At 45.7% G+C, this 23,479-nt stretch overlaps 1 protein-coding gene across 4 annotated transcripts in view; it reads left to right on the top strand.

The window, feature by feature from the left end:
• Positions 1 to 23,479, top strand: part of CkIIalpha (casein kinase II subunit alpha) — a 62,485-nt gene that overhangs the window by 26,066 nt on the left and 12,940 nt on the right. For all 4 annotated transcript variants that reach the window (XM_077647352.1, XM_077647350.1, XM_077647351.1 and 1 more), the window contains 3 exons: positions 4,076 to 4,303; positions 19,676 to 19,905; positions 19,988 to 20,136. In XM_077647352.1, coding sequence (XP_077503478.1) covers positions 4,076 to 4,303; positions 19,676 to 19,905; positions 19,988 to 20,136 — 607 coding nt within the window. The remainder of the gene's footprint in view (positions 1 to 4,075; positions 4,304 to 19,675; positions 19,906 to 19,987; positions 20,137 to 23,479) is intronic.

Below are 23,479 nucleotides of genomic sequence, written 5' to 3'. Positions count from 1 at the left end.
GAGATTAAAATTCGACTTTTCCTGGCCTTTTCAATCACCGCTTCCCGTTTCGCATGTGAGCGGAACTGATATGACAATGTTAGGGCATCCTTTGTCTTTTCTTGGCACACGATGGCACATGTTTATATCGGAATCAGAAATGGATTCACTTATGACGTCTCCTAGTTTGCTTAAGATTGAAGGTAGGTTCTCGTCGTCACTGACCGGAACACATTTAATCTCAATGTTCTGGTTCCTTGAGTACTATTCTTGGTTTGTCAATTGGTCTTCATGGTCAGATAGTTGTTGTTTCAGTCCTTTACATTCCTGTGATAGTGCGGCATTTTCTTTCTTTAGCGCTGAGTTTTCCTTTTCTAATTTTGCACAACGCTCAGCCATAGTATCAAACTGTTCATTAAAGGAATCTAATGATTTTTTCAGGTCTTTATATTCCTTTCGAAGCTCTTTCTCTGATGCACTGCGCATATCTCGCATTTTCTGTTTAAAATATTTCTACAGTTTTGTCACTTCAGAAGGCATTTCAAATTAGCAGTTCAACAAACGCTTGTGCAAGAGCTTGGCAGCAGCGGCAGGAAAATTAAAAATTGGCTAGAAATGATTGCACAAACCTGTATATAAGATGCGCAGATTTAGTGAACCGGTCGGCACAGCAGCTGCTGCCAAGTGACAGTCAGCTGTGAGGTGCAGTTTCTCTTGTAGTTGGTGCCTTTCAGGCAGCCAATCCTGGTCCATGGTTCGCTGATGTCACACTCGAGGCCACGGCAGTTTATAGATGAGTGATGGAACGTGCGATAGTCGAAGAGATGCGGCATGTGCAACGGGTATCCACCGAAAATGCAGACCCAAAGCCAGTGGGAAGGCCGGTGGTGTCCTGTGTGTAAGATGCGCAGATTTAGTGAACTGGTCGGCATAGCCGCTGCTGCCAAGTGACCCATGATTGCCCCATCAAATTAACACCAGCAGATTCGGACAACTGGTTCTGCAAATCGTGCAAGACCTGCTGCGGCTTCGTAGAGCTCATTCGACAAAGGATTTGCTCAGTCTTCTCCGGGAATGCAGAGACCAGAATGTCAGAAGCAGATCTGTATAGTTTTTTTCACATCATTTTGCAACCCACTCAGCATTGACAGTTCACCTAAAAGGTTCATTTTTTTGGGTCTCTTGGAGTCCTCGGGTTCTGCAGGAACTGTTCATTCGGACGATTCCTAAAACCAATCTTCACTGCATGGATTATTCCTTGGTACTAGGGGGTTCAAAGACAGTAGCTGCGTGCGGCAGCAGGAGGCGGAGTGCATTGTTTCTGGAACAAGCACATTAACAGTGGGTACAGACTTAGCGATTTTGGGCTATCAGGTTGTCGTTCCAAGCCTTTAGCCACTTGGCAAAAAGTTTGCGCATCACCAATGCTCTTCGATTGGACCTTTTGACCAACTGGATCGGACCAGAACCAAAGGCGCATTCTGCAAGCGTCGCAGAGACTTGCTTTTTTTTTATCCTGAATGGTCGAAGCTTCGTCGATCCATCCATGTTGGTGGCAAGCAACTTCGGATTTCTTCTCACCTCGCTCAACTCTCTTGATAATTTCTAGTTTCATGGAAAAGGGGATGTTCTGCCGTTTCACAGCTGTCGTCGTGCACACACTCAGACAATGAAAATCGTGTGAAAATGCCAATGCCAGCCCGATGTACCGTACTGAGACTGTGCTTTTATAAAGCGTCCCGTACTGAGACCGCGCTGTCTGGAGGCATTTCAGCATGGATTTCGTGCACGCGTTCGTGTCGCTGCGCATTATACAGGGGTTGCATGCACGTTGAAATTGACTCTTTAAACGCCGTGCCAGAAATGCCGTTGCTCCGATTCAGCGAAGATGTTCTGCAACGCGCAGTACAAACACACTGGCGGAGTGCCATTCTGTTGAGACTCCACCTACAACCACCGTCAGTGTCTGTACTAGGCCAGTGCGTGCAGGTTCACCAGAAATGAAATAAGTAATTAAAACATTATCATGATACTCTCCTGCGGTGTAAAAGCGAGATGAGTCCACCCTGTACTCCATTTCATACATAGGAGGCAACGCTGCGAAGGCTGCGGTAGTGTGTTTGCAAAGCCATGTTATTCCGCCACGTATAATTTGTTCTTCTCATAGCCTCGGTGAGTGTTTGGATGAAAACAAAGAGCGGTATAAAACGAAGTGGTAGCACTGAAAATCGCGGTCAAAGCTCTGAGGCGCTCAGGGCTCGGGCCTTGTGGCTGTAATTTTCACAGTGTGGACTGCTTTTAAGGTGTGGATGGAGTAAGAGCAATTCATCCTACCAGCGGAATATCATACCACCACATGTCATCCTTAATTCTTGGAGTCTCGATGAGTCCCAGAATGAAAATGTGGCAAGAGGTAAAATGAAATGCAGGAGGTTGCCACTCACGGTACTTGAGATTTGCCACAACGAAGTATGCCTCTGCTCGCTGTGGTTGTATAGCGAACTACTTTTTTGGGCACGGACTTAGCCCGCGCGAACAAGTGTGCTAGCTTTGGCAGCATTGCCTGGTATGTATGAAACGGAGTATAGATGGCATCGGGCTTTTTGCAATTACGTGCTGCCCACCAGCATGCCGGGCCACAGCAGATCGTTGTGCATTGCTTGCTCGGTGTCGCTAGGCCTAACGTGCACTGCAATGAAACCTCAGAAACAACGCTTTGGAACTCCATCGCTTATCGTAAACTTGATAACTTCACTTTGAAATAAACACAGAACTGATTCCTTTTTTGCTTTTGTTAGAGATGCGAGCGAAAAAACCGAAAGCCGCTTCGCACCAGCGCCGGTGGTTCGGGCGCTGCATCGAAGCTTTTGCACACATGTCTGCACATTAATTTTGATTCTTCATGGAGTGTCAGCTGCACTACTGAAAGTGCAAACTGACTGGCAGCTGTTTTTGGTGAAACCCAATAATGTACAGGCATGTGTGGGTGCAAAAAAAAATCTGCTGCTTACCCAGAAAAAATTTGTTGGAAGCCGAACCTCCCTCTGAAAATTGTACATTGTGGGGAAAATATTTACATTGCCTTGTATGGTTTGCTGACGGGGAATCAGATACTTTGTTGTGGCGGAAATTTCGCTGTAGCGGCTCCATTGTAGCGTTTGACTAACTACGGAAACATATTTTAACCATTGGTAGCAGTCTTAAGTGAAACATCATGTACAGCCCCTGTCAAAAGCATACAGCCCAAGGGGTTTGCTTGGAGGCCTGCAGAATGCCTCGTTATGCATCCTGAGTGAGCGTAATCGATGGAAAGAGGAACGGTTTCTCTTTCTCAATCTTGCCAAGCTTTGGACTGCTAGATGTACTAGGGAGCACTGCTAAACAGTTTAGAAGCAAGCCGCTTGGGCTATATACTTTTGATGGGGCTGTATGTGATTGCAATGCTCCTGTACTTTGCGTTGTGCTAAGTGGGTATTTCCACTTGGTTGATATTGAATAACTTGTAGCCTGGTTCGATGTAAGCATGCTGGGCTGCATTTATGCTTCACACTATACCGTTATTGTCCCCTGCAGCATGTCACAGTAGCAGTAGACAGTTAAACCTAGATGTAACGAACCTCCATGCAGCGAATCCCTCGATATTAGGAAGTTTCTCAATTCTGCAATGCTGGTGCTTTAAAACTTGGGTACTTGTGAAATATGTGCAACAAAGGTGTTGCAGTGGTTGACCTTGACACTGCAATGAACTCTCCACACCAACTAACTGTTAGCTAGTGCTGTGTTAACTCTGCACCTGAGAAAGCTTCATGGTGATGAAACACGATCTGCCATGACAGGAATGTCTGCAGTCGCAGTGGCAAAATGCAGTGTACACAAGGTGTCACAATTCTTTGCATAGTGACAATGCACCCTTGAGGTGTAACTGGTTTGTATTGCATCACCCAAAATATTCTATGGTTGAGTAGTGCTTAACATCCTGGTCTGCACTATCCAAATGCTCACCATGGAGATGCTTCCTTTGAGTTTAGTGTAAGCATTATTTAATTTTAGTTTCCTGAGACTAATAATGTTCTTTTGCTCTTCTTTGGCCTTGCAGCAGCTGTACCAGACGCTGACAGACTACGACATTCGTTACTACTTGTATGAGCTGCTCAAGGCATTGGACTACTCTCATTCTATGGGCATCATGCATCGTGATGTGAAGCCGCACAATGTAATGATTGACCACGAATGCCGGCGTCTACGCTTGATAGACTGGGGTCTTGCTGAGTTCTATCATCCTGGCCAAGAGTACAATGTTCGTGTGGCATCTCGGTACTTCAAGGTAAGGCCATTTCTGTGCCTTTAAGGGGGGACGCGACCCTTGATATTGCGAAAAAGTCGATTTTTGGAAAAGTGCATATTCCAGCAGTATGTGTCGTAAACTACCTTTCCTGTAAATATCAACGCCTAATTCGTCGTGAAAGTACTTCGAATAAAATATCTAACAATCCGCGGCAGCCATTGAGCTGCAAGAAAGCGCCAAAAATAACCCAACTTCGCGCGCACGCTGTTCTTCAGCCAGCGAACCAAGCGCCGCCATCTTGGTCTTGTTTAGTTTGTGAATTCATGCTCTTTTTTTTTTTTGCCGCCTTCGACGACGCCGGCGGAGGCATGGTGGGAGCGTGGCTCGTTTGTGATTGGGCCCCTCAAAGCGCCTTTCGAGTTTCCCGCGTTTGAAATAAGAGGCTGTGATTGGCCGAAGGGCGCGCTCCTCGAGAACATGGGGAATCGCGCAGCCGCTACTGACTGATGCGGCGGTCCCCTCCGGTGGCAACCGGCGCATCGTCTGCCCCGGCCGCCCTGCCTCCTTCCTTTTCTCGTTGTTGGCGGTATTTTTGGTGTGTACTTCTCTTCATTTTTTGCCATTTTTGTGATTGCCGTTGTCGCCGTCTTTACGCTCTCTCGTCGTGCCTTTCGAACAGTTTCCTGCAAACCGTTGACTGTTGCGCAGCCTGTCACGATGCGTCCAACCAAGCTAAAGACGCTACACGCGTTCGGTGCGCAGAAGCGTGCCGCCAACAAGGACTGTGTCGATGCTTCCAGCCACATTGCTTCTGCTACATCGCTACTAGACAGCGACAGCCGCCGCGGTGGCTGAGTGGTTATGGCGCTCGGCTGCTGGCCCGAAAGTCGCGGGTTCGATCCCGGCCGCGGCGGACGAATTTCGATGGAGGCGAAATTCTAGAGGCCCGTGCACTGTGCGATGTCAGCGCACGTTAAAGAACCCCAGGTGGTCGAAATTTCTGGAGCCCTTCACTACGGCGTCTCTCATAGCCTGAGTCGCTTTGAGATGTTAAACCTATGTAAACTAAACCAGCTACTAGACAGCGATTGCGTCGCCGCTTCCAGCGACGTACCAGCAGCTTCATCGGTTCAAGAATGCGGTGGTTCAGGCATGCCTTGTGTACCGAACGCATCAACCTCGGCGATTGCGGCCTCCAGCTCTTGCCTCGCATCTATCCCGAAGCATGACAACGCGTCGCCCGCCAACAGCGCGCATGATACCGCATGATAAAGCATGACCGCATGACAACACGTTGCAGTGTCGTTTTAGACCTAGGAATACTGTTGCAACTTTCTTGAGGGCCATCTTTAGAAATGACTTTTTTTCCTGGTGTGGCTCCTCTTTCTGGCTGCATCTCAGGAACCACTTATCGGATTTCCATGGGTTTTTTTTTATTCCATACCTGAATAAATTTCCGAGGGCAAGACTAGCGCGTTTATTCAGAATATTGTGTCTGGAATTTGTCGTAAACAATTAATATTGACTAATGAGGTCTAATAATGACGCTAAATTCAGGGCTGTGCTGAAATTCTTTAGCAAGGAAATTCAGCAAAGGGGCCCTGTCTTACCCTGCGGTACCTATCTAGGAATAACCGTAATGAATTTCACAGTGACAGCGCTGTTTTCAATTTCTCCAGGCCTGGAATGAGGGACCTATGTGAACCATTTTGATATACACCTGTAACATTAGAAGCAGTGTGCACAGTTTCATGAAACTTGGTAGTTCTTCAAATAGTTGTGTTATGAACCTACCCTGAAAGTTTCATTGATATCTCAAGAAACAAGAAAGCTGGTGTTCTCGCAACCTTTTAGGGCTGTTTTCTCAATGTATTTTTTGACTGGCGCGGGTGCTCATTTTGGCTGCATCTCGGGAACAGCTTATTGGATTTCCATGGGTTTTTTTGTATTCTGTACCTGAATAAATTTCTGAGGGCAAGGGAAGCCTACTTTTTCAAGTTATTGTTCCTGAAATTTGTCATAAGCAATTAAAATTTGACTTATGAAGGTATAATTTGTGACACTAAATTCAGTGCTGTGCTAAACTTTTCCAGCAAGGAAGTTTAGATAAAGGGCACTGTCTTGCCCTGGGGCACCTGTCCAGGAATGACCGTAATGAATTTCACAGTGCCATTGCTCCAGGCCTGGACTAAGCAGCCTATGTGAGATACTTTGGTATACTCCTGTAACTTGAGAACCAGTGCCCACAGCTCCATGAAACTTGGTAGTTCTTCAAATGGTTGTGCTGTGAGCCCACCCTGAAAATTTCATTGAGATATCTCAAGAAACAAAAAAGTTGGCGTTCAAGGGTAGCCTCCCCCCTTAAAAAACGTTGGTTATTGTGTCCGACTGAATTTTACCTTGGGTTATTTTCGTTCTCATTTCCTAGTTTAGAACACACAAACATGTGGCTTCTGTAGTGTTTATACTTCTCAATACCGAACTGACCCTGGTGACTTATTTTTTGGCAATTTCTCAGTAAGTTATAGGACTTGTTTATTAGACTTGACTGTAGGCATTGTTACAGTGGATACAACTCTTTTGGCCTTTAGAAATGGCATTTATGTCTGGTGAAATTCCTAGTGAAATAGGAGCCAGATTAGCATGTCAAGCTTGAGAGCTTTACTGGAGCAGGCTTTGCAAGATGGCTTGCTTAAACAGGGAGCCTGGTCTTCGAAAAAAAATTGTTATTAATGAAGTCACGATTATGCAATCTTCAGGGAATATGCACTTGTGTGTGCTGATTCTAAATATGTCATTTAATTTCATGTGCAGTTGAACCCGCATATATCAAACTCGCAAAAAGCACTTCAGAGTTGGTTGTAACGGGTGATTTCATATAGCAGTAGGAATAAATTTAGCAACATACAAACACATTGAGATGGAAAAAAATTATTTCTATGGTAGCCACTTACTGCTCGGCTCCGAATACCGAGTGAAATAGTCGTGAATTTTTTTTTTTTCTTTGTCTTCATTGCCTCACAGAGAACACATTTTCCTGTTATCAATGGACTCCAAACAGCTGAGACTGCAGCCCTCTATCAACGTGCAATAGCAACAAACCATGCTGAGCACACGGATGTATGTCAAAACAAGTGGGCTTAGGTTCTCTGAAGTCCTCGTCACAGTTCGCATCAGTAGTCGGTTGCTCAGCGGCTATGGTGCTCAGCTGCTGACCCTAAAGACATGGGTTCGATCCCGGCCACCGCAGTCACATTTCGATTGAGGCAAAATGCTAGAGGCCCATGTGTCTGAAACCCCAGGTGGTCTAAATTACTGGAGCCTTCTACAACAGAGTCCCTCATAGCTTGAGTCGCTTGGGGGACGTTAAGGGGGGAGACAGCTTCCGGGGGCGAAAAAAATCGCGAAAAAAATTGATTTTTCAGGAATAGAATTTTTGAAATCTGCTGCTATCTTGGTGTCATTCGAAAGAGCAGGTTTTCGTGTTCAATTTTGCGCCATTGCTGCACTTTTATGCTTATCGGTTACAGAAAAGAAGGTGGCAAAAAAAGTCTCGCAATGTGCGCTGCTATTCGCCAGTCGGTGCACATGACTAAAACGTGTCACGCGATTGGCTGACACGCTCTCCGTCATGTGCTTGATCGCACGCTGAAAAAGCACCATTTCAGTGCTAGTAAGCTAGCAGACTACATTCCGGAAGGCTATTAGCAATTTCTCAAGGCCACTGGATGGATAACTTTGAATTTTACTTCAGTAAACAGTATCTGTTTTGGACTGTGAGCAAATTTCTAAGTGGCATATTTCAGCATGTATAACTGAGAGAACCATAAGTCTTTTTTTAGCATGTAGCTAGGTCATCTGAGCATGCAGTGCTGGGTGCAGATTTTTCAATTCAGGCTCAAATTTTTTAATGATCTAGTTCTGAATTTGTTAGTCACAGTTTATTGCATGAATTTCATTGTGCTATGAAATCATTATTGATGGTAAAATTTGAAAACTGTCTCCAACATTGCGCTCCACTTTTTTTCTGGAGTCTAACAATGTGCCATTTTTGAGCTTTTATGTTTTACTGCTCTCTATTATTCTGGTGAACAATGGGGCGCTAATTACATCATGAGAACTTATTAACCTATCAAAAAGTAATCTCATTTTTGAAATCAGCATGAGGAGCTGGTGAAGGGTGTGCAATTTCATTTGGTGGAGAAGTAAAAAGTTTTTCTCTAAAAGCAGTCTTCCCCCTTAAACCCCATGAACCAAACGAAGCATCAATGGTGTCCCGGTTATCAGCGTTGTTGGCTATGATGTCTTCGTCCGCAAGCTCTACCACAGTCCTAGTGTAGTCATCTGTGGAGACGGTCGCCTGTGGCTGCCCCATCACAAATAGCACCAGGAAATTCAGTCAGCTGGTTCCACAGATCATCAAGCCCTGTGATCATTGCATTGAGCTTACCTGAGAAAGAATTTGCACAGTTTTCTCTGGCAAAACACAGACCAGAATGTCTGAAGCAGTTCTGTCTAGTTTCGTTTTTGACATCATTCCATGACCCACTCAGCATAGACAGAGCGCCTTAGGTTTTTAGGTTTCTAGTCTTCAGGTTCGGTAGGAGCCTTTCAATTAGACATTTTCTATAACCAACCTTCACCGCACAGATCATCCTCTAATCCAAGGATTGAAACGCTGATGTAGCGTTCGGTGGCAGGCAGCGAAGTTCAATGTTGCTGAAACTAGCACTGGAGCGGTGGGCAGAGCAGTTGTCTATGAGGAGGCAGTTGTTATTTTGGCTTACCAGGTTGTCGTTTCAAGACTTCAGACACTTGGCAAAAACTTCGCAGGTCATCCATGCTCTTTGATTGGACCTGTAGGTCACCGGAACCGAAAATGTGTTCTGCAACCATAGTGGAGCCTTGCTTTTTCTAATCACAAGTAGTCGAAGCTTCGTTGGTCCATCCATGTTAGTGGCGAGCAACACTGATTCCTAGCCTTGCTAATTTTCCCACCGTGGTATTTGTCGTCATGACACAGCATCTTGTTTGGAAGCATCTGCCAAAATAACAGTTTTGTCTGCATTGAAAATATCGTGGGGCTGGTGCCTTGCTGTGATGTCGCCCCAATTTTCTTCAATCCGTTTTGCAGCGTCAATGTCCATGGCACGGCTCACCAGCAATTGCGTTGTCAACAATGTCGTGGCATTCTTTAAGGCTCTGTAGCCAACTAGAGTCTCTGTGGAAGTCGGGTCGATTGAGAACAAAAGCAAAGTTCTTCAGTTTCTGCTCAGTCGAAGGGCCGGAAACGGGAATGTTTCGCAATCGAACGCTGAGAAACCATTTCTACACTGCCACCTCAAAATATTCATAAGCAGCTCTGCATACATGACTGGTACCATGAGCGCTGAGGCTCTTCTCCGCTTTGGACCGAACGTCAGCCTTGTTCTTCGAAATGGTGCGTAGCGGGCTTCTGGGAACCTTGTACGCTCCGGCGACTTCGAATTCATTCTCTGCTCGTTCAACTCTCTTGATGATTTCCAGTTTCTTGGAAAATGGGAGGTTCCGCCATTTCGCGGCTGCCACTCGCAAAGAGGCAACGAAAACCATGCGAAATTGCCGATGGCAGCACGATGTATTGTACGTCCGAACTGCTTGACAACGCGGAAATAACTGGTGCAGCACGCTAAAAAACTGTGTTCTGGTTGTCTGGCTGTGCACCTGCTGCTTACGTCGTGGGAGGTTTGCGTCGTCGGTGGTCTGCGCGCGCTACATAGCACCTGGAGGTCCACGTGGGAGAGCTAACCTTTGGAGATGTGCGGAGATGTGCTGACGGAAAGCCAGCTTCATCTGTCTCCCGGTGTTGCTCGGAAGTTCGATCTATCGGATGTGACTGCTAATTTTTGTACGATGTAGTCATACATTTTCCTGTGTGTTCACATTATATTCATGTTGTAACTGTAAGGTGCTCAGAAGTTATTCGTTATAAAGGATAATTCAATCTGGGTTCGCTATAATCTGGTTTGACTGTAAAACAAGTCCTTGTGCATTGATGCAATGTGTTAATTTTTGTAGTGATCTTTATAAGAAATTTTGCTGCAAGAAACTTGCTTAAATGCAAGCTATTGGTTTGTCTTTACATCAGGGAATGCAATAAGGGCAAAATTATCATCCTGGCTATCAAAGAACTTGAGTTATAGGGTTTTAAGTTACTCCAGTAATAGGGATACAAACTTTTCTTCCCGTTTCTGAAATGACTACTTCTGAACCTCATAACTCCTGTGATGCGCAGGATGATAATTTTACCGTTATTGCATTCTTTGATGCCTAGACAAACTAATGGCTTGCATTTCAGCAAGTTCCCTGCAGCAAAATTTCATAAATGTTCTTTCCAAAAAACTTGGGTAACATATTGCATAAGTGCAGTGGGACTTAATTTATATGAAATTAAATGCCATATTTTAGAATCTGCACACAAAAGTACACGCTTCGTGAAGATTACATAACTGACTTCATTTATATATATATATATATTTCTTTTTTTTTTCAAAGACTAGGGCACCCCTTTAAAGGAGTATAGACACCTAACTATTGGGTGCGTGTTTTCTTGTTTGTAGTGATGCATAAGGCATTACCGTATGAACCCGTGTAAGGGCCGTACTTTTTTTTTTTTTCAGATTTGAGGGCCAATTTTTGGGGTGCAGCCCATACACGCGATTTACGAAAAAAAAACTTTTTTTAAAGTAAAAACACACCAATGGGAAATCAGCGGCATTTATTCTATGTTCAGTCACCACTCGCTGTGTATTCCCACTCCGAGCTGGTGCAGTGCTCCGGTGCACACTCATCGCACAAGAAGTTGCGCAGCACGTTCGCTGTCAACGCGTAGCCGTTGTTCCGCCCTTCCATCACTTAGCAGAGCAGCTCTTCTTCCAGTTCAGGAAACTTGCATGGCTTGCCTCGGAGAGCGCCCTTTTTGCAGCTTGTATTCCTCAATGCATCATTTGGCCTTTGGTTGCACCATCGTCAAACGCACTTCTCGGCCACGTCGAATTTCCTGCCCGCCACACGCTTGCCGTGTTCGATAGCAAACTCCCAGCCATGTAGCTATTAAGGTGCTTGCCTTATCGTGCTAAAACTGCTAAAACTACAACGCTCCGTGGTAGCACGCGAAAGCCACAACTAACACCCGTGCTACCAGTGTCTTTGACAGCAACACAACGCTAGAGCTGGTGATACTGATGCCGATATGAATAGCGGGAGCTGGCGGCGAAGGAAAAAGTTGACAATGATGATAATGAGCCGCGGCCTCTGGCGCCATCTGTGGGCGGCAACGAGAAGCTCAGGTGCGCATGCGTCGCCTCCGCGATGAAGCACGCTGTTGCTCGCAGCCGGAGCCGATCGCGGAGGCCACGGCGCGTGCATTTCGAAGGCTATTCCTGCATGGGTTATGTGGAAAGTATGAGTGCAGCCCTTACAAGGATATTTTTTTCTAATATTTCCTTCTGGAAAACCTTACACAGGTTTATATGGTATTATACATGGATTACTCCTTGGTATTGTCCTTGGACCACTAAATATATAATCTCATTTCTTTCTTGTGCTGCTTCAGTTTCAACAGCAAAATGAGGGCTGTGATGCCAAACGTTTGCTTACAGGTTACGCGAGACATGAAAAAACTACAATACAACCGCTGCTTCCACATTCGTTGTCATTCCGGCTCTTGAGGAAGACTGCTTCAGCACTGCAGTAAATTAAAACGATGAAGCGGCAATTATATGGATGTTTTTCCCTGCCTCACTTGACACAAAAGCACTCATTGACGTCACAGCCATCGTCCAGCTGTTGAAATTGAAACCGTAATAGCATAACAGAAAAAAATTCGATTATAAATTATTTCGCGGTCATAGGCAAATAGCACATGGTGATTCATATGTACAACAGAACCCCGCTGTTACGTTCCTCGCTGCTGTGTTTTCCCGGCTGCTACATCATTTTCATCCGGTCCCAGCGTAGCTCCAATAGGATTCAACGATTTGGGAACCCTGCTGTTACGTTGTAGCTGTGAAAACGTTCCTGTATGATAGGTCACACCGAACCTGCCCAGTCAGTGCGTGCCAACTGTTATTTTGACTTCTTGGCTACGGAACTGGCTGCAAGAAGCCGCACGCGAGTTGGAGAGGCAACCAATAGATGGCCATCCCCCTCGTGAATGTTGAACCATGGTCGCCATGGTTGAACTTGTAACTGTGATCTTTGCGTGCTTAGATGGCGTTGCGCAAGCAGGACGCGCTTCCCCTTGAAGAAAAGCTGGACGTACTAAACGCTATAGAAGCAAGAGAAGCACTGCCTCGCGCATATTAGCCGCCGCAGTGGCTGAGTGGTTACGGCGCTAGGCTGCTGGCCCGAAAGACGCGGGTTCGATCCCGGCTGCGGTGGCCGAATTTCGATGGAGGCGAAATTCTAGAGGCCCGTGCATTGTGCGATGTCAGTGCACATTAAAGAACCCCAGGTGGTCAAAATTTCCGTCCGGAGACCTTCACTACGGCGTCCCTCATTGCCTGAGTCGCTTCGGGACGTTAAACCCCCATAAAAACCAAAAAAAAAAAGCCTCGCGCATATTGATCATGGAGAGCAGCCTACGACCATTTCAGTACTTGACGCTATGCACCACATCGCTTCAGTGTGGACTGCAGTGAATGCGTCAACAGCCTCGCGTGGTTTGGCTTTCGCATGGACGAGAAAGTGGAAACTGCTACGGAAGCTGAAGAGTCGGAAGCAGCCTCTTGTGATCAAGAGCTAACTGAGGCTATGAATGCACTGGGTGCCACGGGAGTCGCATGCGACAACTATGTCGCCGTGGATGCTTCCGTCGTGACGTCTGTGTGCCAAAGCATCGCCGAGGTCGTTGCGAACTCGTTTGCGAGTGAAGTCGCTGACTGCGATGATGACGAGGAGCATGAGCCGCATGATTCCGGGAGTTCGCAGATCCGAGCTTTGGAGGAGCTGCGGGGGCTCTGCACCCCCTCTGCAGGTACATCGCGGCGCTGACATCAGTGGGGCCTTCCAGGCTATTAGAAGTGCGTGGTGCTTTCCAGTGAGTGAAAGAAATGGCAATCCACCATCCTCGACTTTTTAAGTTCTAAGATCACTTTGCGGAAATAAATTGTTTGAATTCAAAGCTGCACTGTTTTCATTCTTTTTCGGAGCTTTCCTCACTGTTGCCTTATCTCGGCTGTTACGTATTGTTTTTTTGCCAGTCCGGTGAAAAACATATGAACGGGGTTCCACTGTAGTAGTGCCTTCCGTATCGTTGTGGAGAAGAAAACATGCCACCATAATTACATGTCTATACTTCGTTAAGGGCAGAAGCTGATCTCAGAAAAAAAATAGGAAAACAGGAAATATGTATGTGTGCTGATTCCAGATATGTAATTTAATTTTATATAAGTCCTTGTGCCCTTAAAGAATATGTAACCTTTTGTTGAGAACATTCAAGAAATTTTGCTGCATGGAACTTGCTGGAATACATGCCATTGATTTGTCATGGCATCAAGGAATGCAATAACGGTAAAATTATCATCCTGCTTAACACAGAAGTTGAGTGATGGGGTTTTGAAGTCACCATTTTAGAAATGGCAAGAAAAATTTGTATTCCTGTTTCTTAAGTGACAAATTCAAAATCCTATAATTCAACCTCTAGGAGAGGCAGGATGGTAATTTCACCCTTATTCCATAGCTTCATGTCAAGAAACCAATGGCGTGCAATCTAGCAAGGTCCCTGTGGTGAAATGTTTTTAAAGCTCTTGGCAAAAATTTTCAGAACAAATTGCGTAAGTGGACAAGGACTTGTTATTAGGGGGGTGCGAATATTTGAAATTTCGAATACGAAACAGATATGTTGGATGTTAGATCGTATTCGAGGATTTCCGAATATTAGAAAATTTCTGAATACTCGCCAGTGATCGTATACTGCGCAGACTTTCATAAATTTGACTGTGGCAAAACCACAATATCTGGGTAAATTAGCTGATGATCAAGTTCAAAATTTAAAGAAAACAATACAGAGGTCCTATTCTCTTCCTTCTCCGTCATTTATCACGCGGACCAATTGCATTCAGACGCCGCTAGGCTTGACCTCGTGGGAATTTCCGCAAGTGGGCTTTTTCACATATCACACGTGCTGCGAACAAGATGGCCGACGGCCCGCTTCGAACAATTGCAACGCGAAATTGCGCTTTTTTTTATCCTTCCGTACTGCGTTACATATTTAATGCCCACATCCGAAGAATGCGTCCTGTCGCATTCGTAACTCTCAGAGCGTGACCTCTGCTATCCCGTTTTGTAAACTGCGCTATGCGGGAAAGCCTACTTGCGGAATGTCGCGTGAGCCTCCTTAAGGGGCGCGTTGAGTTATCACAATAGGGCAAGCGATCCTGTAAAAATATCGCCTATTGCATAGTGCATTGTAACCCGGGCACCTTTTTAGTGGGCCTAACGTCAGGTGTGACAAGGATTGGAAGGCCCCTGTCACTCGGTGAAAAAAATAGCCCAGCCGCGTAGTTTCGGTTTCTGAGCTTCGCCGCTGCCCCGCGGCAACTGCACCTGTCGGGCCACGCATTCGCCGGTAGTCCAATCCCAGCTCCGCGCGGCTTTCGGACGCCGACTGGCGCGTCGCAGGTTATTTTTTTCCTTTTTATAAACTGTCTCGCCGTTCCGACGCCAGTGTGTGTTCCCGGGCCCCTTGCTTCCTTCCATTTGTGTTGTTCTTCCAGCACTCCAAAACGGGCTGCTCGTCATGGGCTTAGAGGTTTTAGCGCGATGGAGCCGCCTCGTAAGACCTTACTGCATCTTTGCATTTTCGGCAGTTTTTTTTTGGGGGGGGGGGGGTTAATTTTATAAACCGAGGCCTTCGGATGAACCGGGCATTTCTTGCGGTCCCTCGAACTCCGAATGAATGAGGTTTTAGTAGTCATAATGTAATTGTTTGTTGCCAATCTTGTCATTTTATGGATTTTGTTTTGCATGGCCTTATTGTAGTTTGGATAACTGTTATGCTGTCTAATCAAATAGTATACATTTCTGTGCGCATCATGTTTTTTTTATACGGTACTGAAGCAGTCTAGTTTTTATTTTAGTTGCAAAGACCATTCAATTTTTATGAAAAAAAATAAGGGCAACAGCATTTGTTTATCATGTGCTGAAAATTTTTTTTGTACTGAACAGATATTCGAAGCCATTTTTTCTTCATATTTGTATTCGATTCGTATTCGAAAGTTTCAATATTCGCACACCCCTACTTGTTATGCATAAAATTAAATTACATATTTGGAATCGGTACGAAAAAATGCCTTGCCTGAAGATTTCGTAATTGTGACTTCATTAATAAAATTTTTTCTAACACCCTCTTGCCTCTTTAAGAGAATAACAGGTTAAAGTGCTTATGTAGTTAGATCCGATAGTTTGATCTGTTATATAGAAATCCCAAATAATTTATACCATTTCTGCGATCCCGTATTTTGTAATGTAAATTTTACCAGACATATGATCAATGCAGCATCGCATCACTTATAATAGACGTGCAAGCCCACATCAGTTCATATATGCCTAAAGTTAAGAAAATCTTAAAATAAGATATTTTGGTATAAAATATGAGAATTCAGTATAAAATATCAGCTTCAGAATTCAGAATCGTCTTTTTTATTGATTGAAATATTTTGCTCAACACTGACTTTTGAGCTGTCCTACAATGCAGGACACTAGGCAAATGGACCTCCTATTGTGTCTGGTAAAGCTTGGAACATTTGACATTGACTGACACATTTGTCATTACGTGTGTTGGTTTTCTAATTAGAATGCACAAATCTTGTTTGCTTTTCTTGGGGAATCGCAATGTTGTTGATGTGGTCGAATCTTCGCACTGCTTGCAGAGAAGACTGGAAGCATTTTTGAATGCTGACAACACAGAAAACTGAATGTACATAGTGCAGCGCATGCATAGGAAAAGCTTAGAGCCCCTTGAACCTGTGCTACAATGTGCAACCTTGTATACAATAAACTTAGAGTTACTGCGCAAAAAACATTTAGGAAACTAGGCATGGAGGAAAAGGGTCTTAGACCAAAATTTTTTTTATTGAAGTGACAATATTAAATCTTCATGTAACGTATATTTTTGTGTGCTGATTGCAAATTCAGTCGAGGACCGAAATTTTGGGCTCCTGATTTTTCGGACATGCTTGATTGTTTGGACTTTTCATGGCACTGCGACATGGCCTATACAGTTAATTTATAAGAGCACCTGAAATATCAGACACACTGCAACTGAGTGCTCATTTTTTCTGACCTCGTTTGCACTTACAATGCAAGCCTTGCCTAAAATTGGGGTGAAAATGTTTTTATTGTGGGTAAATTTTTGTGAATAAAATGCGTTTCTGAGGCCGCTGAACTGCTTCAGGAAAAGTTATTTAGGAGATCACTCGTACAGTGCCCTCACAGATGAATCACTAGGGTAGCTCAATAGTCGCATGTAAACAAAATCAGCTCGGTAAGAGATGCATCTAAACAAATTACATCCACCAGCAAAACTATCAGCATTTCGCATTGCCCTTGGTCAGTAGCAGACAACATAGAGCGGCGAGAGAGCGACGAGATTTTTCATCATCGCCAAAATGCTCAAAGGGGCACGGTGAGTAAAAAAGGTGCCTAGGAGGTTACGTTGAAGTTAGTTTTAAGCCAATGGCATGTAGGTTACTTAACTAGGCACGTATTATGCACCCCATCATTACAACGATGCGGAGAAACATACACAAGCTCCTGAAGCAGCAGCAACGGCGCCGCTAGAAAAAGTTGCAGTGGTGCCATCTGGTGGCTTCTACGCCAAAGAGCACGCCCGCGCCCTCCCGTTCGCGCCACTAGACCAGTATTCTAATTCACTATAGGTGGTTCCGAGGATGTTACGTCTTTGAGAGTGGCGACGAAGCTTCGGATGGCAGCAGTGAGAGCCGCAACAATCCAGAATTGGACAACCAGTGACGTGGTGCTGGTCGTTTGAATGAATGTTCTGAAAAGAAATGATCACTGAGTGTGCAGTTGTATCTTTCTAGCGCTCATTTTTTTTTTTCAGGTAAACGTGCTGGTTATACGCAAGGTTTTTTTTTTTTTTTTCATGGAGTTCACAGTTAGGGGTGCAGGTTATATGCAAGGGTGGCTTATACGCGAGTAAATACGGTAATTGATTTCCGAAACGCCTTCAGCAGTGAAGCATATGGAAAAGGAGGGCAGGTAAAGGCCACCTCACGCTGATGGCCGTGGGCCGCAAGCATGGTATGCCACTCCGAGCCATTGGCCAAGGCATTGTTACTCAGTCGAGTGCTGGATCTTCGGAAGGTCTTATTAATTTAGAATCAATGACTTTTTTTAGTAAATTGATCTTGCAATCTTTTCTACTTTGAGCAGTTATCGTAAAATCCCAAGTATAATATGAGGCTTTTTTCCGGATTTTATCATGTCTAATTTCCACCTCGTATTGTTAATGTGGCAGCCAGCCGAAGAATGAGGCGCGATGACTGGTAGCAGTGAGATCATTTTAATGGCCACTATCCTAGCGTGAGCGGTCCGTCCCGCGCCACTGCCATCTTTGTCTTCTTCACATTACTCCGAGCCAGCGAGCGATCGTCCCAATCGTTAACAAAGAGACGCTCGAATTGGTGATGTGCTTCAGACGTCTCTACAGCATAGATGGCAAGGTGGTGTAGTGCTGGCTGCCACGATGAAGGAGATGAACGATTGAGTCCTTGTCCACATAGCTTCCGAGCCGCTGGTTGCCAAGAACCGGCAGCCTAGGCCCTTGGATGCGCCGAATGGCACGGGCAAGGGGACGGTGTATTCACTTGAATGGCGTCTCGGGTCGGTAGTCGGGTCGGTCACGGCGTCGGTTCCAATTCTTCGTGTCTGGTGGTCTGGGCGGGGGAGCAACGGCGAGGTCGGTTCTGGTCTCATAGGATCTGACAGGCTGGGGCACTGCCGGGCGGCGCAAGCCAAGAACTCGCTGCTGGCGACCGCGGCTGATGCAAGGCGCTGAAGCTCCAGGACCAGGATGCCGATTATCCCCAACACCTCACACCACTTGTTAAGTGGCGGCCAACCGAAGAATGAGGTGCGATTACTGATGGCAATGAGATGGACCTTAATGGCCGCCGGCCTAGCGCGAGCGCTCCGTCCCTCGCCAGTGCCAGCTTTGTTTTCTTCGTCACAGTATTATATGCGGATCCAAACAATTTTCGGTCACAATCCGCAGTTCTGGTCTCTTTATTATCGAGCCCGATCAGTGAGAGGAGGCGCTATCTAGCAGTGGCGCAGGCCGGTAGTTTCGATTTCGACGCCACTTCACTGTGCTGACCTGACATCATGACGCCCAGAACAATTGCACCATGGATGGCATCAGGACCACAAATTCAGCGTTTGGCTGCTTTTAAAATTAAAGTAATTGTACCTTCCGAAAGCATCGGCACTTCGTCGAGCGCTCCTACATGGTCTGGCTAAGGCAGGGAGTGCCTGCAGTTATTGCTGCCGGACACTGGCCTCTCCAGCCACGCTGTGCATTCAGATCGCGGACGCTCGGGCCAGCATTCCCGATGAGATTGCTGGTTGTTATTTCAGGAAATGTGGGATATGTAACGTGCTTGACTTGTTTCTATGGAAAGATATCTCTGACTAGGGCCTCACGGAAAACGGCACACCCAGCAGTGACAATCACTAAAGCTCTGACAGACAATACCAAAGTGTCGCACCAGCGCATATGCCGGATCCGGTCTGCGCAAACTCAGCGGCACAGGATGCAAGTGGGCGCTGGTGCGGCGCCTCTGTACCTGCCGCTTGCACTACACGCGGTGTATCTGGCACGCTGGTGTGCACAAATAACCGGAGGGCGTTTGACTTCCACGACTTCTGGAACTTTGAGCTGACTGCCCTTCCTTACTCGCATTATACACGGATTAAACTTTTTTCCGGTTTTTGCTTTCCCCAAATTACACCTGGTATTATATGCGGGTTTTTATGGTAATTTGTACCGGTTGTTGGGCGCACATCTTATAATCTATGCTTCCAGTGCATCATGCATTTGAAGGAGTCACCGGGGGTTTGCTAGTTCAGCATAAAAATGTGTGTTGCAGCATAAAAGAGGGACACATTATCAGGGCTCCACTGTAACAAAAATTTTCCAATGGCTTTGTGTAAAGGCTGCACCCCGTCAAAAAAGAAAAGTGCAGCTCTTACACGTGTAGATACAGTATCATCCTGCCTATCGTAGAGCTTGAGTTAGTGTTATGAAGTTGCCACTTCAGAAACTGGAAAGACAGTTTATTCCATTGTGCAAATGCAAAATGGACAAGGGGGGTTTTTCCATTTGTGTAATGCATGACAACCTTTCAGGGTCCGGAGCTGCTGGTGGACTACCAGATGTACGACTACTCTCTGGACATGTGGAGCCTTGGTTGCATGCTGGCTTCAATGATCTTCCGCAGAGAGCCCTTCTTTCATGGCCATGACAACTACGACCAGTTGGTGCGCATTGCCAAAGTACTCGGCACGGAAGAGCTCTTCGAGTATCTTGAGAAATACCAAGCAGAGCTCGATCCTCGTTTCAATGACATTCTTGGAAGGTTGGTCTTCTGATGTCCTCTTCTTGGCCGGTTGATGACTCAGAGTTGTTTGACACCACTGCTGGCTTCTTTGGCATTGCAGGCATTCTCGCAAGCGGTGGGAGCGCTTTGTGCATAGTGAAAACCAGCATTTGGTGACTCCAGAGGCCCTTGACTTCCTTGACAAGCTTCTCCGCTACGACCACCAGGAGCGTCTAACAGCCAGAGAAGCCATGGAGCACCCTTACTTCTGTAATGGGCATTCCTTTTTTTTTTTCTTATTCCGGAAGATTTTTTTCATGTGTGGGTACACAGCTTACTGGAAAGTGGAGCACATTTTCCTGTTTTTTTTTTTTCAGTTTTGGCTGAAAATATGTTTTAACTGCAGTTGAAGCTTGATGTAATGAGAATGGATAGTGTGAATTATTTGCTATATCGAACTGTTCCTAAATATTTTTATATCGAGTGTGGTTGGCCATAAAGCTGATATTGGGGGTTTTCATGACATCGACACCACACTGCAGCGGTGCTGCAAACTAGTCTTAAAAAAGATTGGCAGGGTGCGAGAGTACTTGTTTGCTCCTTTGCGAGTGCTTTATTGGCGCATTTAGACGATGTTGTCATTGTTCTCTTATAAAAATATTGCCGGTTTTCATGGCATAGGCGCCACAGACTGCAGCCACGCCGTGATCCCATGTGTGGCGAACTCACTTATCAGACTTGTGCTGAGTTTCTGGTGCAGCTTAACAAGCACTTTCGGGTGTCGGGCCCGGAACATAGTGGCAAAAAGAAAGCTCGGGAACGCCACTGTGTACCTTTTTGTATGCTAACAAGATGAAAAAGCTGGCAGGTATTAATCTGTAGCTTAACCACTGCTAGCTGCCCGAAGAGAAGGCAGCTTTGGGTGCACAATGTACGCATTTGCAAGCCAGTCACAGCATCAATGGTCGTGTGTTTTGCAGCATTTTCAGTGAGAAGACTTCTTCCTTCTAGGCAAGAACTTCGAGGCAGTGTAGCTTTCTTTGGTTGTAATGTAACAACTAGGGTGATAACTGTGTCTGGTCGCTGTAATTGCTGCTGTGATGCAACGGTAATGCTCGCAAAATTGTACCTTATCTGCCACCCGACTGGGCACTGCTTATCTACGTATCCATTCTATGGCCAGTCATGTTCCATATATGAAGTAAGAATTGCATGCGTGTGTTAATAATTTGTAGTATCCGTGTTTGTTTCATCAAGATTTGACTGCATTGAGATTCTACAGTATGGTAGACTCCCTTTAAGACAGACTTGAAGGGACCAGAAAATTTGGCCGTCTTATCAGAAGTTCGTCTTAACGGAAGCGCCCCCTAAAAAAATGTGAGCATGGTAGGTGCATGCACATATATATGTTCCTTGAAAGCAGTGAATAAAATAGCCTTTAAGGGGAGGAATAATTGCAAATAGAGCATTCCACCATGCATGAAGTGAGCTGAAGACTGGGCATGAAACAAGGTCACATTATCTATTGGTGTTTTCGGTTTTGAGTCTTTTTTAATGCGAAAGCATTATATGGCTCAGTGGCAACGAAACCAGGCATTGTCGTCACTAACCGCAGAAATAGTCTCGAAAATCGAAAGCTTGAAAATCTCGGATGATGTCACTGTGGTGTCAAAGAAGAAAAAAATTTGAAGGGGATTCTCACATAGTTAAATCGAGCAGACGTGGGAAAGCAGATGTTCATTCTGCAATAGGACGGTACGCTCAAGCTCTGCCTTAAGGGTATGATGCGCTAGCTTTAGTGGGTGAACTAGCATATACAGTCAAACCTCGTTAATATGGAAACTGATGATTTGGCCTCCCTGCTCCTTCTCGTCAAAAATGTACATAAGTCAATGGCACCATGCACGCATTGAAGTGAAGTTGCGAAAACTGATTAGTTTGGACTGAAAACATGCCATGAACAGTGCTGAAGTCAGTTTTTGAGATGCGCATCGCTACTGCCAGAAACCAGTGCCGGGCCGGAAACCACCCTTCATTTTGAAACTAAAAACTTAAAAGGTGCAGCGCTGCTACAGCAAAACCTCGTTTATTCGGCCCCTGTTAATTCAGAAATATGGACTGCCGCCTGAGTCCCGCCTAACGCCCATGCAAGTCTATGGTGTCGGAAGCTTGTTTATTTGGATGCCTTGGTGCTCATATCAGTCAATTTGGACGGGCCCTCGAAGGGGCGCTGTATTGAGATAAGGTATGCTCAACAGTTGATTGTCCAGACATTCATCCAGAGGCCTAAATTGCATGTTGCCCGCGCAGTTCAGGCCTGTGGAATTGGAATATATGTTGCCCGCACGTGCCAGCCTGTGCCCGCGCCCCGTCTGATCTGCGCGCTAAGGCAGGCGTGTTTACGGTCGGCAGGTTTCCCGTTGATAGGCTGAGGGACATTCCAACTGCGTAGTTTCATTTTCGGAACTTTGTCGCCAGTCGTCAGCCCGCAGCAACGGTGGCTACTGGCTGCGCATATCAGTGAGCCAGCCAAGTCGCACGCAGTTTGGTACGATTGCCTTGTTGCCGATCTTTTTTTTTTTTTTTCGGGGGCGTAATGCTGCTCCTGCGCCACTGCGCGCTTCCATCCATGTGGTATTTCCATTCTTCCAGCGTGCTGAAACTCTGCTCGTCAGGTGCTGTCCACCGTTTGTGCAGTGAAGCCTCCTCACATGCAACGCCACACGCGAAGAAGCGCCAGTGCTACCGTTTTGAACACTGAAAAAAGCCGCGGAGAACCTTATCATTTCGGAACTATTATGCTTCCACCACTCCCGTTAGTGTGCACGAATTAAAACATTTGATGGATTTGTGAGAAATTGCTGATGTCACGCAGTTTTCTTCTTAAAAGGCGACAGCAGTTGTCCACGTTTCCACAAAATAAATTTCACTTTCGATAATTCGCAAGTTTTTCCACTCCCTTGAAGTCCGAATTAATGAGGTTTTACTGTATGCAGACATGGTCATTTTCTAAACATTCATAGATCGCGACGAGTCCTCATGCCACTACCAGCGCAGTGGTTAAGCAATGTGCCACTGTACTGGCAGGTGGCTGTTTCTATCACAGCGACCGGTAGGCATTTCGCGACCCATGTTGCTCTTCCTGAGGAGCCTCTCGTGACCAATCATTAATTCAACTGCCACTTGCCTCCCATTGGCTGCAGCTGGCGCGATGCTTCTCCGAACCTACCCAAGCTTACCTGAACTACCTTGGGTAAGCTTGGGTTAATTCGGAGCACAAGACAAGATTAGATGACAGGATTCTTGCCTGGGGTTGGTACTTCTGGAGTAGTGCTTTCGCACTAATAAAATTTTTTCGGAAGGTGCGGGGAATTGAATCCGGGACTTTAGGATTGCGAGGCAAGCATGCAACTCATAGGCCACAAAACTGCATTGCTTCTTGAACAAAGGTGAACTTAGTATATACGTTTCCTTACGGCTGTATGCTAATGAGTAGGTGTATCATTGGAAAGGAAGAGAAGAACATCAAAATATAAAGAAAAACTGCTTTCACATTCAAAGCTTGTAAGTAGTCTTTAAGTAGCGGCCAAACGCTGAGGTAGGCGAGAGCCTC

This window comes from Amblyomma americanum, chromosome 1 (genome assembly GCF_052857255.1).
Source record: "Amblyomma americanum isolate KBUSLIRL-KWMA chromosome 1, ASM5285725v1, whole genome shotgun sequence".
Taxonomy (NCBI): domain Eukaryota; kingdom Metazoa; phylum Arthropoda; class Arachnida; order Ixodida; family Ixodidae; genus Amblyomma; species Amblyomma americanum.
Note: the sequence above shows the minus strand (reverse complement) of the source record. Positions and strands in the feature narration are given on the sequence as shown.